We start from the raw sequence: 18,584 nt of genomic DNA on the forward strand, positions 1-18,584 counted from the left end.
GCACCAAAACGGCACCACAAAGCCAGTGCACATTGGCAGAAGCTTTACTGGCAAACTCCTCAAAGCCCAGCACACTTTGAGCAGGTCAGCCCTTTCTCGGGGTAGCAATCGCACAGATCACTGAATGGGTGATGCATTGACTTAACAGACTTAATCTAGTCATCTCCTAAAAATTAAAGCACAACAGGATCCAGATGTTTCTGGATAATCATCTTGTGTGCAACTGTCAACCACACAGGTTTTGTACATATGTGAAACCAGGCAGGCAACAGTCCAGGTCTAGGAGACTCAGCTCCAAGAGCACCATGCACAAGAACCCGTGACTCCCACCTGGAACACCCACGTCACCAAACTCAGAATTCTGAGATTCAGTGTTTTAAAAGCACTGCTGATCTTGACGAGTTTGAATTTGAGAATCATTATTATTTTAAAATGTAGAATTTTACTGCTGAGGACAAAGATGACAAACTGATCACCTTGACACTGCCTCTGCTACACTCCAGGAGAGTCATTGTGGAAAGGGCTCCAGAGACCCTGCCCCGCCCCACCCCGGCTGTTCCAGATCAGCAAGGAAAGGCAAAAAGAGGAGGAGCAGGGTGGAGAGATTCTTGCATGGAAATGGAGGAAGGGGAAACTAAGGGTTAGCAGGAACCAACTGATCATTCCCTGAAACAGGTTTGCCCCAGGACAACCCCTGCACCCATTACCCCAGCTGGAGCCTGGGCCAAATGCCCTGCCGAGTGGCTGCCGACACCAGTGGATGCACAGAACAGACACCCCAAGGAAAGGAGTCCTCATGAAAACACAAGAGATGCCAGAAGGCTCCCCTACCCATTTTTGCATCCGTGTGCTCCTCGGAGCATCTGGCCCAATGGCATCCTGTCATTCAGCGCGTCTCTTCCCCGCATTCCCCTCCCCAAATACACACACACACTCGCTCTCCAGATCACCTCCTGTGATGCCAGAGATGACAGAAGCGATTCCTGAGGGAGGGGCTCCCCGCAGGCCCTCGATGGTGCGCTTGGACTGATTGGTGAGCCGCTGCTTCAGCTCCAGCTTCTCTGACTCCAACTGATCAATGTCCGCTTGGAGGGCATCCATTGTCTCCTCAAACTCCCTGCATGGGTAGCGAGAGAGAGGAAAGAGGTGCACCAGTCAGTGCTAGCCTGGATCCAGGCGATGCCTGAAAGACGCGCAGCTCCCTCAGCTGACAGGGCAGCTTCCTGTCCTTCTGCACCCACCGCGTGGCAACAGCTGTCAGAAAAGGCTCAGCTGCAGCCTGTGGGAACAGGCAGCCTCCTGGGCTGGCAAATAACAGGGAAGGCGCATGCTTTGCACTGGCACATACCCACAGCCTGCCTCGCTAAAGGGTTTGGGAAGCAGCTCTTCAGGGTTTCAGGAACCGGTGTCTTCCAAGACCATTTAACTGGAGTTGGGATTTCTCCCCTCAAATACCACTCTTTGCTATCAGACAACACAAGTCTTCCCCCAACTTGTGTGTGTGTGTGTGTATGGGTGCACATACCTGCATGCTTCAGGGCCAGAGCTGAGTTGCCAATTAAGTATTTTTGGATCATTCAAAGAAGCAGGCTGTGTCCAGCAATTAAGCAATATTTAAGTTTGGGCATAAGAACAGAATGGAGAGGGACAGATTGAAAACCAGTCTGTGTAAACACAAGGGCTACAGACTCTTTTCAAAAAGCAATGGCCAAGATTTTCAGGCTGCCAAATGCTGTGCCAGGGAATGGATTACATCTTGGCACTGAAGTCACCAGACACAGGATCAACACCCCTGTAAAGACCACACCCTGATCTATGTCCTGGCAACCTCCAAGGGACATAAGAGGATGCGACTCTGGCACAGAAGGCACCCCCCAGGTGTCTGAGGACAGCCCTCCACCACCACCCCTTGCATACTTCTCTTTCTTCTTCAGCAGAGCCTGGGTCTCGTCCAGCTTTGTCTGGATCTTCTCCACCCGGTCGTCGGCATCCTTGGAGGCACTGTCCAGCTTCTTCTCCAGGAGGCTCAAGCGGACGTTAGCTTCACTCAGTTCCTCGCCCTGGACAGCAAGAGGACGAGAGCACATGAGAACAGGGGCTGCCAGGCCTCCAGCACACCAGAGGAGGCACCCAAGAGTCAGCCAGAGCTCTTCACTGGCACACCACCACCATAAACCAGGCAGCAGGAGGGTGGGTCAACTGGCGTCCACCTCCAGGGCAGGCCAGGAAGTGCCCCCTGGCAGACTGGGCTCATGCGCTGGGGCAGTGCTCTGCTGGCTCAGTCCATTTCATTCTAGGGGGAGGGGGAAGGTGAGACAGCTCCTTATGCTGGTGGAGAATGGCGGGGGAGGGGTCTGACCTTGATTTTGAGGGACTTCTTGAGTTCCTTGATGACAGTCTCTCGGTCCTCTAGCTTGAGCCCCAGGCCCTCTGCATCTGTGATCTCCGCTCGCAAAGCAGCTGCTCGCAGATCCACTGGGAGAGGGGGCTGCAAGAGGGATGGATGTTGGCCTGCTCAGATCTTGACCAGGTTCTGGGAGGCAGCTCGAGATGACAAACATGCCCCATCACACAGACCAGATGATTACAGGTAAGAACGGCAGTCGTAAAAAGAGCCTTGCATCTGGATCAGGCCAAAGGGGGGCCATCTAGGCCAGCATCCTGATTGCCACAGTGGCCAACCGGATGCCCCAACAGAAAACCCACAAGCAGGACCTGATTGCAAAAGCAGCGTTCTCCCCACTTGCGATGATTCCCAGTAATTGGCATTCAGAGGCATTCAGACTGCCTTTGTCAGTCATTGGGGCTAGTAGCCACTGATCAACAGAAAAGAGTTACTTGTCCTTAACAAAATGCAAACGTTTAGAAAAAAATACAAATAGTAAACTTAAAGTTTTGGACTCTGGAAAGAATAATTAGATCAGGAAAACAACTTGAGAGTAAGCTAAGGAGGAGGGAACTTCTTTGGATCTTTTCCCTGAAGACACGGATGCCAGGGTGTTTGAATGAGGATTTGAATTGGTCTCCTGTACAGTAGAGCCCCACTTTACGCCGCTTCGCTTTATGCCGCTTTGCTAATGCGGCAGTCTCAGACGCAATTAGACTAAAGCCCTACTCATACGGCGCTTGTTCTGCTTTTACGGCGGTTTTCAGGTGTCACACGCCATTCTTTTCAATGAGTTCCGCTTTCCGGCAGGGGTCTGGAACGTAACCTGCCACATGAGTGGGGCCCTGCTGTATCGTAATTAATATGGGATTCGATTGATATCTGTATGACAACAAGCTTTCTGTACACTTAATAGCTGACCATTGTGGTTATTGCACTTCTGATTATTTTCATGCATTTGTTTGATAATAATAATAAATAAAATTTTATTTTTAGGCCGCCTATCTGGCTGAAGAAACGGCCACTCTAGGTGGCGAACATAATTAAATTAAAATACAACATATATGAATTTATTTAGCTAGAATTTGACCATAAAAATATTAAGCACACAGTATAGAACAGTCTGTTTTGGCTGAAAATCTATCATTTTAATATGCTTTTATTACTTATTCCAGAAGAATTCTTATGATGATTTGAGTATATTGTGTGTTTTCATTTAAATTTTGGTATTAAAAAAATAAACTAAAAAGCTATCCTACATCTCCAAACCTGGTGAGATATCATGTCAGTTCAAACCTGAAAAGGTTTGTGCTCATGCTGCAATGGTAACTAAAAATCACCATAAAAACACATCTTGAAAGGGGATAACAGGAAAAATACAGGAATATGGCCATTTAGGGGTAACTTTGGATTCTTAGAAGACACACCCACTGGGTACAACCTGTGGTGATTATACATCAAAAGAGACTACACTAAGTTCTTAAATATTTTTTCTTAAATTGGGGGGGGGGAGGATCAGCCAGGCAACTGGCCGAAGGTCAGCGAACAGCTGCCCAATTATGATACAATCCTCCCTCCATTTGCTATACATAATGCAATCTCAAGTCCCTGTTTCAGAGTTGGCAGCTTTCCTGTTTGCAAAAGCCTCGATTGTTCTCAATAGCCTGATTTGGACAGTGCCTTGGAAGGGGTTAATTGTTACCTATATGACCAACAGCTGTGGGAGGATCTGACAGCAAATTGATCCCACATCTGTTTTAACTTTTGATTTTAAATTTATCCATAAAAACTTTGGATCTGGACAGTTGCTCTTACCCATGGCTTCTTTTTAAGATTTAATTCATTATCCACCAGAATTACACTGTAAGCATCTTATATCAGATTGGCTTTATATTAAATGATTAGTTACATCATCTTTATAATTTAGATTTTCAAAAAATCTTTATGTAGGATTTGTGGCATGCCACATTAGTCAGTGATATACATTGTTTCCAGTTTGAACTGATTTTTTATTCAAAAGCCTGGGTGATTGCCATTATATATAATATATATAGTATATCGTCGGGTCCATGACTGCACAATAATATTTGATTTGATTTGATAATATATATAGTTGCTATAAAAGCTTTTTTCCTTTTGAGGCACTGACCAATACTATTTGTATTTTTCTGTTAGGTTTATGCAGGTGGCCACTGCAGGAGGCAGGTTGTCGAAATGCATCTGGCCAAACCCGAAGGAGCAGCACATGCGTATTTGTCTCGTCAACTGGTGATATAAGTGCCTTTGGAATACATACTGAAAGTTTGCTTTTGGTGTTTGATGCATTAAAATTCTTACAGTTCTGTATTATTTATCCTGAACTCTTTTTTTCTGAACTAGTTGCCAGCAACTGGCATTCAGAAGCATCCTGCCCTGACAGTGGAGGCAGAGTGCAGCCATCTTGGCTAGTAGCCACTGCTGTAGCCTTTTCCTCCATGAATCTGTCTAATCTCTTTTAAAGCCATCCAAGTTGGTGGCCATCGCTGCCTCTGGTGGGAGCGAATTCCACAGTTTAACTATGCACTGCATGAAGGAGTCCTTTCTTTTGCCTGTCCTGAATCTTCCAACATTCAGCTTCAATGGATGGCCCCAAGTTTTTGTGTTATGAGAGAGGCACCTGGACAGGCACCTGTCAGATATGCTTGAACTTGGATTCCAGCATTGAGCAGGGGGTTGGACTCGATGGCCTTGTAGGCCCCTTCCAACTCCACTATAATGTGATTCTATAAAGAAAAACTTCTCTCTGTCCAGATCCTCCTTTCAGTAGGGCTGAAAAAGGAGAGGCTTTCACTGGGACACAGACAGGGACACTTCCCTCTGGCCAGTAGGCTGACCCAGTAAACCCAGCCCAAGCAAGGGGGATTTGTCTGCAGTGCTTGGGCTCACTGGGTATCTTGGCAACTGCTGGCAGGGAAAGTGAACTCCTGCCTTCTCTGAGCTCTGGCCAGACTCACCTTGGTCTGAGGCTTGTCAGCATCATATTCACCCTCTTGCATGGCGGTGGCCATTTTGTTCATGGTGGCAATGAGGATGTTGCATGACTGGCGCAGACACTCGGACGGATTGATGCCTTGCACGCCATAGATCTGAAAAGGAATCGGACAGGTCCAGTGGGTGCCAACAACGCACTTTTCACAGTAAGATTACTCCCTGGCTGGGCGCAACAAGTTCTACAGAGAGCTCACCAGTCCTGAGTGGGAAAGGAAGGTGGCCGCAGGAGACCTCAGGCTAGGCTTGGCCCTGGTGTGCCTCAGAGAGCAGCAGCAGAAATGGCCACTTCTTTGCACTGAGCAGGTGTGAAGTGAGGCACCCTGTCACAGGCTCCACCTTAGCCCTGGGGACATGGCCCAGCGCAATCCCTTGAACCCCCACGATATACCCCCTCCCCTGGTGAATATGGCTATCCAGCTGCACAAGGAAGCTAAGCGGCTACTTTGTTCAAACTCCTGTGAAGTAGCTGTACGTGAGCCAGAATGAAACCCCCAACATCAGCCCCCTCCGCGCTACTGCACTTGGGGCAGTGAAATGTCTTGGGCCAACTCTGCATACTGCTAAATGCTAGCAGCACCTGAAGCAGAGAGTTCCACAGTGTGACAACGACATGGAAGCAAAGCTCTTGTCCCCTGACCTGTGCCCTTGAGTTCCTGAGCTGAGTATCCCAGACAAGAGGGAAACCAATCTGTGGAGCAGGGATCCTAATACACGTTAGCAAACATGGAGCTGAGGTGGGGGAGAGGAAGGCGGCAGGAGAGGCCCCTTACCTGCTCGCTGGCCTTGAAGGCCAGGTCTTCCAGTTTCACAGCCTGCAGGCCCTCATTCTCAGTCAGGGGGGCAATCATCTGAGCCCCTGCAGCTGCCACCTCTTGCAGCACAGCCACCACCCACGTCAGGTGCTTACGGCAATCCAGCAGCGTGTCTGAGACCTGTGACATCAGAGAATGCAGACCAGGACCAACATGTAGCAATGTACGTTAGGATGTTCAGTGTGTTCTCCACTGGCAAGGGAGCACTTCATGCCCACGAGTGGACTGGAGCCCCAGAGGCTGTTCTGGGCCAGGTGACCCACCTGCTGTCCAAAACCAAGTGCTGCAGGAATGCCGGGGGCATCGGTGCCAGGCATACGGCGCCTGATTTTCTTGCAGAACTGCCTGATGTCACTGCAGGAGGTCTCCAGGTCCTTCAGGAGAATGGCCAAGTCAGATGCTTCCTGCCCAGTCTGAAAGGTGTGAAGGGCAAAGTCAGGGTCCTCAGCTGGTGTAAACAGCCTCACAAGGGAGACAGACGTGTCTGTTGGCTGCCACCCTCCGTGCTTACCTGCAGGAAGGACCGCAGCCTGCCCACTTCCACGCTCATGCAGTCCAAGGCACTCTGGGTGAACTGCAAGCAAGCAGAAGCAGTGTCACCGTGGCACAGAACAGACACCGCCACGAAAGGCAGCAGTGGTGCCAGGGAGACTCCAGGCCTCCCTTGCTCTTCTTGCCCTAGAAAGGCCTCACAAGCCCTGGCCCTCATGAGGGGCCTGGAGAAAACTGCAGGTGGCCCAGGCCAACCAGACACCCATCCCTTCTCTGTCTCTCCCAGGAGGACAGAAAGAGGCAGCAACCAGCTCCGGAGTGGGAGAGGAGAAGGGGTCTGATGATGCAGGGGAAGGGAGATCACGTCATGCTACTGCTGAAGGTGGAAGTTCTCCCCAGAACTGAAGGGGCCGGCAAGGCAACTGAACCCTCCCTCACCTTGATGTGGTCAGCCAGCTGCATAGTGCAGTCTTCAGTCTGGTCAGCCAGATGGATGCTATACAGGTGCTGGAAGAGAGAGGAAAATAAGAGGGGAGGCGCCGCAGCCACTAGCCAAGACAACACTGGAGGGCCTTGCCCCGTTAACAAACAAGCCAGCTGGCCTTGCCCTTTGTTCATCCAGCCACTACCAGGGGAGTTGCAGGAAATGCAAGGGTGCTCGGAGGATCCGGGATGGCAACACGATGGCACCCCCGACTCTTTAAAGAACCTGACTACTAGCCGTGATGGCTGTGCTCTGCCACCCTAGTCAGAGGCAGCATGCTTCTGAAAACCAGTTGCCGGAAGCCTCAGGAGGGGAGAGTGTTCTTGCACTCGGGTCCTGCTTGCGGGCTTCCCCCAGGCACCTGGTTGGCCACTGTGAGAACAGGATGCTGGACTAGATGGGCCACTGGCCTGATCCAGCAGGCTCTTCTTATGTTCTTAAGGGGCTGCTGGGTACGCTCAGCATTTCCCCCCCACCAGGGGTGATATAAGCCAGTGCTGGAATTGGGGGGGGGAATACTTGGGAGGGGGGAGTCAGGCTTCCAACCATAAATCAGATCACTGATCAGAGCTTGGAAAAGTTACTTTTTTGAACTACAACTCCCATCAGCCCCAGCCAGCATGGCCATTGGATTGGGCTGATGTGGGTTGTAGTTCAAAAAAGGAACTTTTCCAAGCTCTGCTGGTGCCCCCAGCTGGTGCCTCACCTGATAGTACTTGATGGCTTTGGTCAAGGGCTCCACGTTGACGGTCTCATCCAGCTGGTCCTTGTACAGCAGCTCAATCAGGAAGTCCAGGGACCGTTCATGCACGCTCATTTCAGGGTACAGTGTCCCCACTTTTTTGTAGATCTCCACGCTGCACTTGTTCAAGGCCCTGGTTGGCCGGCGTGGGGTGGGGGCGACAAGAAGGGCAAAGGCACAAGCCGTCAGGGTTTAAGTCAGGAGGTCACACAGACAGCCCACTCAGGCACCTCCCCTTGCTGCCTTGGGGGATTTGCTGGAGCACCCAACTCAAGAACCACTCACTGCTCGTATTTGTGCAGTGTTGCTTGCAGGAGGAGAAGGGAATACACCAGGCCGGCTGCAAAGCTCAGTTGCTCTCCTGGGGCTCCCCGGAGGCCAGCACGCTCTGCGCAATTCTCATTCAGCTCAAATTTCTCCTGGGCCTGCTTGCTGATCAGCTCAGCCTTTTCCAGAGAGAGAGAGAGAGAGAGAGAGACCTGTCAGAGGCTCAGTGCATCCTCTGCCCCACTACATTGCCGCAGTGATCCTGTTCCACTGGTCTGCAACAGTCGACAGTCTACGCCAGGCCAAGGGCGGCAGAAGGGCTGGAGGAGACTATGCCCAACCTGCATTTCTGTTCCTCTTGAGTCCCGCTCAGTCGGCTGGCCTTGCCCAAGGCCTTGCAGCTGTATTTTCCTATGGGGCACGTGGGCTGCCCCTAAGATGGAAGCGGCTGCCTCATGCCAGGGCCGCTCCCTGGTCCAGCCAGCCTCCTCCGACTGGCCAAAACGGGAGGCCAGCCCTTGATCACACAGAACAACCAACTAGGTGTATTTTGGTATTAGACCCACTGCGACCACTGATTGTGCTTTGTAATATCTGTTGGGAGTTTTGAGGGGAATTAATCTTTTCACGGCAGCTAGAATGTCTGTGAGTTGTAAATGGTAAAAAGAAGGATCCACCTTTAGCAGCCTGGATGCTGAAAATTTGGGATGCATGATAAAATTAGGTCACACTGTAAAAGTAAGGGAAGGGTTAAATAATTTATTTAGAAAATTGAGTGTTTTTATAATAAATTGAAACTTGAAGTTTCAGGGTCATGTTCAACTGTATATGCTATTGGGTAATGTTTGAGTAAAACAAGGAAAGTTATAATAATGATTCAAGTTCAGGTAGGAAATTTCAGACCGTGTAGCTTTGTCCGCAGGAAATGTGTTAGCAAAGATTTGTTTCTTGAGCTAAACCATTTAGCTACGTGTATGTTTGTGTCAGAAACAGACACGAGGCAGTGAGAGGATTGTGAGCCAGCCCCTGCCCCCGTTGCCTGCCCACCTACCTTGCATATGAGCCGGGGGATGAGGAGGAGCACCAGGATGCAGTCATGGTCCCCGCCATGGCGCAGGAAGCTGTCGGGCATGAAGGAGGTGAGGAGGGAGACATGTCGGTTGGCCTGCTGCACCTCCATCTGGCGCAGCTCCATTTCAATGGCCTGGAAGGGAGGGAACGAGGAGCCCAGTGAGCTCTCCAGCCCTCAGGGCTCTCAGCAACACCATGGAAACCCCCAGGAACCTTTAGGCTCCAATATGAACGTTTTGGCAGGGTGGGAGGAGGAGGTGCTGACTAGACAGGGGAGAGCAGGAACACCGCAAAAGCCACACTCCAAGGCTGCTGCTGCTGCTCTCATTCTACAGTGTGTGCCAAGTGAGCTCCCCCCAGGACAGCTTCCGTCCACTCTACTGGGGCTTTTTAAACACCCACTTCGAAATTTGGTTCCTTCCTTCCATCCGCTGCTGCAGCTTCAACTGTCCTGGGTTGTGCCGATCAGGAGCGGACAGCAAGAGAGAAAGGAGCATGGTGCGATTCCTTCAGGCTATCAGCAAACGTCAGGACAAGCCAGAGAGCCCTGGCAAGGGACTTCAATCTGTTTCCCCACCTGAGGCCACAGGACTCTCAGGATGGCTAGAGCCAAGGCCCAGCCACAAACCAAGGCCACAAACTCTCTCCAGCACTTGCCACACCTTGCCAGAGCCGAGGTGAACACTTGAATGCTTACAGATGTAACTTTGCAAATGACATGGAGAAAACCTGCCCACCCAGCAGCTCTGCAAATACTGAAATTGGATAAAATCTGAAATATATGCAATACTTTTTTAATTAAATGTAAATTTACTATTTTGAGTATATGAAATAGTTTTTGTATAACTTAGCAGATAAAATTGGACTGTTAGGTATATTTACAAAATGTAAAAGTATAAACATTTTTTCACATATTAATTACAAATATAAAAATGTTAAAAGAGTTGGAGTTGCTGCTACACCCTGAGGTGCCCTCAATCTTTGCCAAACGGGAATAAAATCAAAACTGAAAACAGAAATCACCACTAACTTTGAAGCAAACCAAAGGAAGGTTATACTGCTTGGCATTTGAAAGAGTGGCCTAGAGGCACCAAAAGGAGATTTAGCTGCAGACCCCTCCGACTGCCTCAGGGCAAACCTCCCCTGGACCGGAGGGTTGGGATTTTACAAAACAGGTTGCAATATGGCATGATGCTGTGGGAGGGAACGGGAGTCCATCCTGGATGTGCTTAGTGTAGCTCTGGAGATCCTGGTCAGCAGACAGATCTCAGCATTATCACAGAGAGGCAGAAAACACTCTTCACAGGGAAAGCTCAAAATTAAACATCCCCATAACATCATCAAGCAACAGCCACAAAGAACCCTGGATATCCAGTTAAAACTTTGTAGCAACACTTACGATGCACGTGAGGTTGGCTTCAATGAAGACATCCCATTTGCACAAGGACTTTGGCCCGTGCAATAGAACTCCCCCTTCCCCCCTGCTGTGTGCCCCCCAAATCTGTTCTGATGAGTTACCAACCCTCTGGAACAGACTGGGGGGGCACAGTGGGTGTATAGGGAAAGGAGGCAAAATTATGTGGCACCAGCAGAAGTCCTTGTGCCAACTGGATGACTTTGCTGGACAGAATCCCTTGAACGCAGCAGGGCTTGCTTTCATTAGCTAAGCAAGTGTCAGATGAGCCTAAAAACACCCCTGGTAACGTAGACAAAGTTAGCTATCCTGAACCTGTGTTGATTTATTTATTTTACTGATATCCTGCTTCATCCCAGTAAACAATCCATGAAAATACTAGAATAATTCAAGATTTCTACTCTAATCAGAAACAGTTTCTGAAATACTAGTTCTAAACTTTCACTCTGAGCCTTAGAATATTGAACTGTCTGAATTGAAACAATCTGTACCATTATTTCGAAACACTGCTTAAAAAAACCCATGTTGGGTGCCCCCACCCCAATCTCCCCTTCCCAAATTCCAGGGTGGGCTTTGGAGGGAAAACGGTGTTTCCCCCACCTCAGTTTTCTTGTTCTCTGTTCCTCCACCCCTTGCCCACCCCCCAATGCCTGCCAAGTGAAGGATTTGTCTCTGTCAGTGCACATACTGGTTGCCTATTGAGCATACCTTGGCGTGTGCTTTCGTCTCAGCAAATTTAATCTTGAAGTCAAACATTTCGGGTGGGGGCTGCTGCTGCTGCCTCTCCACAGACGCCTCCTGCTGGTTCATCAGCTCTCGGTTCACATCCTGGAACACAGAGGGCAGAGTCAGACATGTGGGGCAGGCAGTGCCACGGGAGGCGAGCACGGCGCAAGGGGGAACAAGGGTATGCCTGGCAAGCTCAAGATGCACTTGACGGGGCAAAGGTGTAACCAGAGAGAGAGAGAACACATCCCAACATACATTTCGTGGCCGAACCTCCGGCAATTGGGATGGGGGAGTCAGCAGAAGCGTTTGTTTAGATCAGGGGAAGACAATGTTTCCCAGCACGATGAGTGTGGCCCCTTCCTTTTCCAGGACTAAGAACAGAACTGGGTAAGGTGGGGGCCTTGACACACAAAGGCCGGCCTGCTCTGGGGCCCTCCAGTACCTGCAGGTGCGCAGTCAGCTCCCGATACTTCTTGATGGTCTGCTGGTAGTCAGCCACCGTCTCTTGCGCTGCCTCCACGCGCTTCTCGGCCTCCCGGACGCGCGCCGTGGCCATGTCCAGCTGCTCCCGCAGCTCCAGCTCCGTCTCCCTGCCGTTCTCCTGCAGCTCGTCGTTCATCTCATTTATGGCTTCCTGAAAGGGAAGCGGCAGGGACCCACCGGGGAGTGTGAACAGCAGGCCCATTACGCACAGGGCTCTGCGGGCGAGAGGCAAGACGGCAGCTGCAGGGAGGGGCTGCCCCACTCACAGCCTGCCTGGGGGCCGCATCTGCAGACACAAGAAGCAGAGGCACCCCTCCCCCCTTCCATAGCCACTGGACAGAAGCACCCCACACCCCACGGCCAGCACCTTGCCCTGAAGTATGGGGAAGAGACCACCTGCCCCTCTCTGCCCTGCCTTGGCCTGGGGAGATCCGGCTCCAGTCTGCCCACTCTCACCAAGTCTCCAACTGTCTCGCGGAGCTCCCGGACCTTCTCCTCCAGATCCAGGCTCCTCTCGGTCAGGGTCTCCACCATCTCCTCAGCCCCCAGAGCTGCATCCACCTGGAGAAAATCACATACAAACAGGGGCTGAGCCCTGGCCTGAAACAGGCTGGGTGCAGGTGGCTTTACCGGGACCGCAGCCTTCGCCCTCCAGCACCTGCCCAGGAGAGCACAGGGAGCCCATCTCTGGGCACCGAGGCTGAGCCTCTGACCATCACCGCAGGGAGTTTGCAGCCACTTCACCTGCATAATGTCCAGATGAGGCGCGCGCACACACACACACACACACACACACACACACACACACACACACACACACACACACACACACACACACACACACACACACACACACACACACACACACACACACACACACACACACACACACACACACACACACACACACACACACACACACACACACACACACACACACACACACACACACACACACACACACACACACACACACACACACACACACACACACACACACACACACACACACACACACACACACACACACACACACACACACACATGTTTTCACAAGTGTCTCTTTTCTGCTCCTTTGTGCTTCCATATTGGGGAAGGCGGGTTAGAACAGAGATCGGGGTGGAGGATGCCCACCAGGCATGGACTATGGAGTCCCTCGCCTGCCATGCCTCCACCGGCCCACCCTCCTTCCCCAACTATGCCCAAGTGTAGCTGAACGCTGACTTGGAGGAGATGCCAGCTGGCCAGCTGAAGGTGCGTGGCCCATCCAAACCCAGCGGACCCAACTTGCCTGCTCCTTCAGCTCATCGATGGTCCTTTCCGCCTGCTTCAGCTCATCCTGCAGCTTCTCCTTCTGCTGGCGCAGGGACTCCAGCTCCGCATTCTTCTTCTCCATGTGCTTCTGAAGCTTCACGTGCTCCTGCTTCTCTGAGGCAGACAAGTCCCGCATCCTTCCAAGACAGAAGTGAGAGGGCCAGAGTCACGCAGGGGTCACGCAGGGGACCCACGGGGGGGAGCCTGACTTTCCCTCCCAAACCAGGTGGGGAAGGAAGGAATATTCCTTGCATGGAGAAAGCGGGAAAAGCTTGCTCCCTCCTCTCCCATCCCCCAAACCCTCAGGCCTCCCTCCCCCCAGGAGGAGTCTGGGCCCCGTTCAAGAGGAAGCAACTCCTCTGGGACCAAGGCACGTCCTTTCTGCAATGGAAACAGCTCACATCACGGGCCCAAGCAGGGCAGGGTGGATCTCACGCTCCTGCCTTCAGGGGCTGCAGGAACAGCGTCCCCAGCGACGTGGGGTTGGGCTAGGGGGTGCTGCATGCTTGTGCTCCTACCGCACGAGGGCCTCCTTCAGCCGGGCATTCTGCTCTTCTAGCTGCTTGACATGGTAACTGGAGGCAGCACCGTCAGAACCTGGAGAGACGGGCAGCAGCACACAATGGCTCTTCTGCAGGCACAGCGCTCACTCGTCCGCAATCACCAATGTAGGTGGAAGAAGAGCAGCCCTCTGGCTCAGCAGATGGCCACCCCAACCCCACCCCAGACTCTAGGTGTGGCGGCTCAGCTGCCTTCCTGCTACGTGGCCACCCACAGTTCTTGCTACTGTGGCACAGCCCGGCCCTTGTCAGGAGGGCAGAGCCTCACCCATCACTGCAGGTGGCTGGCTGGCCACTTGCTTGTCTGCCTACGGTGGAGCTGGGGAGGGATCCAAGTGACCAGCAGGCTCAACTCTTCTGCTGCTTGGAGCTCGTCCTCCCCAAAGGAAACCCCAGGATGTGTCTCCCGCCTGACCGGAGACTGAGCATCCAGGCGAAGGGACACAATGGAGAGCGCAGGGGCTGCTGCCTCAGCTGTGCCCCTTCCTTGGCAGGGGAGAGAAGCCCAAGGGGTGGTTGGAAATAAAACAGTGTCTGGGCAGGGGTGGGATTTAGCTCCTGGAGGCCAAAAGGGGCCTGGCTGAGCAGGGGACGGGTGACTCCCACAAACAGAGCGCTTCTGACGTTGGTTACTGAAGGCCAATCCTCTACCAAGGATTGCTTTTCATGCCTGCTGACTCATCAGGAGCACACAATGGGTTGCAGACCTGCTGAAGTGAATGAACCTAACCTAGTCATGTCTATGAACTTCAATGGGTCTACTCTGAGGAGGACTAGCACTAACATACCACCCAAAACTCGGGCACTTTCAGAGGGGTGTTTGCTACAGGGCTGGTGCGCCTTTTTACAGCATCCATATTTTTTATTTAATTTATTTATCTGTTTATTAAATTTATACCCAGCCCTTCCTCCCAAAGGAGGCCAACACATGATATCATTGGCATCAGAATGCCAGCCCGTACCTGCCTCTCCCCCATCGCGCAACCCCAGTTTAATCTGGATTTATCCTTTCCCCAAGAGTAAAAAAAAAAGCCCAACAAAACCCCATTGCCAACAACCCATTTTCAAATGAGGGTCCCTGCCCCAATCTGGTGTGTCCCCTCCAACCAAGCCAGATGCACCTGTTTCTGTTGTCCTCCCAGCTGACCCGCCCCCGCTTGGCAGAGGCCCCCGTCCCCTCCTCACCCTTCTCCTCGATCTCATGCTTCAGGATCTCCAGGTCCATGGTGAGATATTCCACCTTCTCCTTCAGAGAGTCCACCTCCTGCTGCAGGGACTCGGCCCGCTCCTCTGCCATCTCCTTATCCAGAGTGGCCATCTCAATGGCATCCGCCGTGTCGGCCATCTCCTCCATGTAGCGCTCTTTGGCCTCCAGGGCCTCTTTGGCTTCCTGTGAGGAAAGGGGGCAGCGACGCCTGGTCAGTCATGCGGCTGCCCCCTGAAGCAACAGCAGGTGACTGGCCCCCGTGGCAACTGACCCAGGGCCTCGTGCTAACAGGTCAAGTCAGATTTGGGAAAGGCCCTCTGAACAGCACTGGGGGAAGGACAAGCCAAGCAGCCTGCGCGCAAGTCTCAATCCGGGCTGGGGGGGACGGTGGCGTTTTGAAGCTGAAACATTCTAGGAGACAAAGGGAAGAGACGCATCCCCCTTAAACGAGACCCTGAGAGGCAGGTAATTTACTAGTCCTATGGAGTGGCATGTGAAACTGAGCCCTTCCCTCGCTGCTGGATGCACCCCCACCCAGATGAGCCTCCCCAGTCCCCCGAATTCTTTGCAGCTGCCTGCCTGTCTGGTCTACCTGCCACCTCACCTTTTTGGCCTCCTTCAGGCGCTTCTGGAGCTCCGCCTGCTGCTCCTGCATTTTGCTCTTCCACTCCTGGACCTGCTCCAGCTGGATCTTGTACTTCTCCAGCTCCTTCAGCTTGGCCTTGTCTTCGTTCCGCTTCATCTTGAGGGTCTCCAGTTTCTCCTCCAGGTCTCGCACCTGGAGACGCAAGTGCTCCTCCTCCTGCAAGGCAAAGCAAACGGCGCTCTCAGTGCCAGCGCACTGGGTCCCATGCAGAGAAGCTGCCGGCTTTCAGGCAGAGGTAACACTCCCTTCGTGGTCCAGCCTGGGCCTCCAAGCAGCAGTCTTACTGACACCAGTGGAGACCCTCCTGCCACTTCGCGCTGTTAATGGAAGAGCGCCTGTTGACTTTCACACAGAAGCCTCCACTAACAAGGACAGCAGCACTGAGTTGTCAATGACTATCAAAAGGTACCAGACTTTGTGTTTTACTTATAAGCTGCTCTAAAAATAGCTTTATTTCTTTCTTTGTCTGTTTCTTATTAAATTTATATCCTGCCCGTCTTCCCAGCAGGAGCCCAGGGCAGCAAACAAGAACACTAAAAACACTCTAAAACATCATAAAAACAGACTTTAAAATGTATTAAAACAAAACATCTTTTAAAAAAAATGTTGAAACATATATTAAAACATTTTTTTAAAAAAAGCTTAAAAAACCTCTTAAAAAGCAATTCCAACACAGATGCAGTCTGGGATAAGGTCTCTACTGAAAAGGCTTGTTGAAAGAGGAAGGTCTTCAGTAGGCGCCTAAAAGATAACGGAGATGGCGCCTGTCTAATATTTAAGGGGAGGGAATTCCACAGGGTAGGTGCTGCCACACTAAAGGTCCATTTCCTATGTTAAGCGCAGTGATCGAGTGAAAGTAGCAGAGTTCTACTGAAAGGTGGCAAGTACGTTCTTAAAATGAATAAGTAACGCACAGCAATGAGGACTTGGGTTGCGTGATCCTTGGAGCACAAAAATATAACCACCTGCAATTTAGTGGCTGCACTAAATTAAAGAAATGAACTAATTCTGCCAATTATCTCCAGTTCTTCAGAGCTTCCAGGTTTTCAAAATGACGCACAAGCTTTTGGCAAGGGGTGTGCATTAAAAAAGGGTGGTGGTGCAGCTGGAAACAGTAAGTAGGATCACAAGCTGCAGACGAGGAACTCCATGGAAGGAAAGAAAGGGCAGGCAGCTCTCTGCAGCATGGACCTATATTGTCGCCTTTGCCAACCTTCAGATGATTTGGACTACAACTCCCATCAGCCCTGCCCACCTGTCTAATTTTGCCCATGAGGCCGAACCTAGCAAGGACCTGGCCTGTGTAACCAAAAGGGTTCCCCACCCCAATGTCTAGCTCTACTAAGGCAAACCCATGGAAGGGCTGCAATGCCATCTCCGTTCCACTACGTGGCGCTACCTTCCACCTCTACGGTCTCTCACAGGCACAGAATGCAGGTTTCTCTGAACATATATTTGCAGGACTTGACAAAAAGTTGTCTACATTTTCTGGTTCTCACACATGGGATGGATTATTTGTAAGCCTGGTAATGACAGCTTGGTGCATCACATTTTAAAGCAAGTAAATTAATTATGCTAAATTTATACCAGTATTCCACGTGCCAAGGAGAGACTAGCACTTATGTATTACAGTAGGGGTAATCTTAAGACAGGAAAAGCCTTTCGTCCCGCCCCGCCCCCCGCATGTCAAGGAAGGGAGGGGAGGACTGGTCTGCAGAGCAGGGAAGGGGAACCTCTGGGGGGCATCATCAGGAGATTTGGGCTGCAGTGCCACCAATATGCGGATGACACTCAGCTCTATCTCTCATTTAAGTCCTCACCAGAGATGGCTGTGGTTACCATTTCCAAGTGCCTGGAGGCCGTAAGTGAATGGATGGGAGGAAACAGGCTAAAGCTGAACCCCGACAAGACCGAGGTACTGCTTCTGGGAGATAGGAGGAAGTTGGGTGATTTTGACCTGGTGTTGAATGGGGTAAGATTGCCCCTGAAGGACCAGGTTCGCAGCCTCGGTGTTGTTCTTGATTCCCAGCTGTCCATGGAGGCTCAGGTCGTGGCAGTGAGCCGGGCAGCTTGGTATCAATTACATTTGATACAAAGGCTGCGACCCTACCTCCCTGTCCATCTGCTCCCACGGGTGGTACATGCCCTGGTCTCCTCTCGCTTAGACTACTGTAATGCGCTCTACGTGGGGCTACCCTTGAAGACGGTCCGGAAATTACAGCTGGTACAGAACGTGGCGGCACATCTGATCAAGAACAGCCGCCGCCGAGACCATATCACTCCAGTACTTAAAGATCTGCACTGGCTACCAGTTGTTTACCGGGCCCAATTCAAGGTGTTGGTTTTAACCTTTAAAGCCCTACACAGTTTTGGTCCAGTTTATCTAAAGGAACGCCTTCAGCATCACCAGATAGGCCGCCAAACGAGATCAGCCTCCCAAGACCTTCTCTCGGTCCCACCAGTCAAAACAGCTAAGCTGGTGCAGACCAGAGAGAGGGCATTTTCAATTGTGGCCCCCGCCCTCTGGAACTCTCTGCCTTATGATCTCCGCCATGCCCCCGCCCTGACAGGCTTCCGCCAAGGACTGAAAACATGGCTTTTTAGGCAGCCCTTCGAGACCTCTGTCTAATTTAGTTTAAATTTTTGTATGATGGGGGTAGGTTTGGATTGAGTATACTTGTTGTTGTTTTGTATTCTATGTTATATTTTAGTCTATGTACGCCGCCTAGAGTGGCCGTTAATTCGGCCAGAGAGGCGGCCTGGAAATAAAATATTATTATTATTATTATTATTATTATTATTATTATTATTATTATTATTATTATTATTCCTGCTCCCGCCCACAGATGTTTGCTGGACTCCCAACTCTCATCAGCCCCAGGATGACAGGAGTTCAGCCCAGCCATATATCTAGAGGAGCTTTCAGCAGGTTCCCCGATTTCCCTGC

The 18,584-nt window shown here is 51.3% G+C and overlaps 1 protein-coding gene across 7 annotated transcripts in view; it reads right to left on the reverse strand.

Moving 5' to 3' along the window:
• Window positions 1-867: 867 nt before the first annotated feature.
• Window positions 868-18,584, reverse strand: part of DCTN1 (dynactin subunit 1) — a 76,350-nt gene continuing 58,633 nt past the window's right edge. For all 7 annotated transcript variants that reach the window (XM_061583723.1, XM_061583725.1, XM_061583724.1 and 4 more), the window contains 18 exons: window positions 15,596-15,793; window positions 14,970-15,174; window positions 13,743-13,821; window positions 13,202-13,361; window positions 12,367-12,471; window positions 11,870-12,061; window positions 11,407-11,526; window positions 9,265-9,417; window positions 8,232-8,392; window positions 7,911-8,079; window positions 7,159-7,227; window positions 6,740-6,802; window positions 6,492-6,641; window positions 6,187-6,348; window positions 5,380-5,511; window positions 2,360-2,488; window positions 1,918-2,060; window positions 868-1,117 (listed from right to left, as the gene is read on the reverse strand). In XM_061583723.1, coding sequence (XP_061439707.1) covers window positions 883-1,117; window positions 1,918-2,060; window positions 2,360-2,488; window positions 5,380-5,511; window positions 6,187-6,348; window positions 6,492-6,641; window positions 6,740-6,802; window positions 7,159-7,227; window positions 7,911-8,079; window positions 8,232-8,392; window positions 9,265-9,417; window positions 11,407-11,526; window positions 11,870-12,061; window positions 12,367-12,471; window positions 13,202-13,361; window positions 13,743-13,821; window positions 14,970-15,174; window positions 15,596-15,793 — 2,625 coding nt within the window. In that variant the 3' untranslated portion in view covers window positions 868-882. The remainder of the gene's footprint in view (window positions 1,118-1,917; window positions 2,061-2,359; window positions 2,489-5,379; window positions 5,512-6,186; window positions 6,349-6,491; window positions 6,642-6,739; window positions 6,803-7,158; window positions 7,228-7,910; window positions 8,080-8,231; window positions 8,393-9,264; window positions 9,418-11,406; window positions 11,527-11,869; window positions 12,062-12,366; window positions 12,472-13,201; window positions 13,362-13,742; window positions 13,822-14,969; window positions 15,175-15,595; window positions 15,794-18,584) is intronic.

The sequence above is a fragment of the Rhineura floridana genome, chromosome 9 (assembly GCF_030035675.1).
Source record: "Rhineura floridana isolate rRhiFlo1 chromosome 9, rRhiFlo1.hap2, whole genome shotgun sequence".
Lineage (NCBI taxonomy): Eukaryota > Metazoa > Chordata > Lepidosauria > Squamata > Rhineuridae > Rhineura > Rhineura floridana.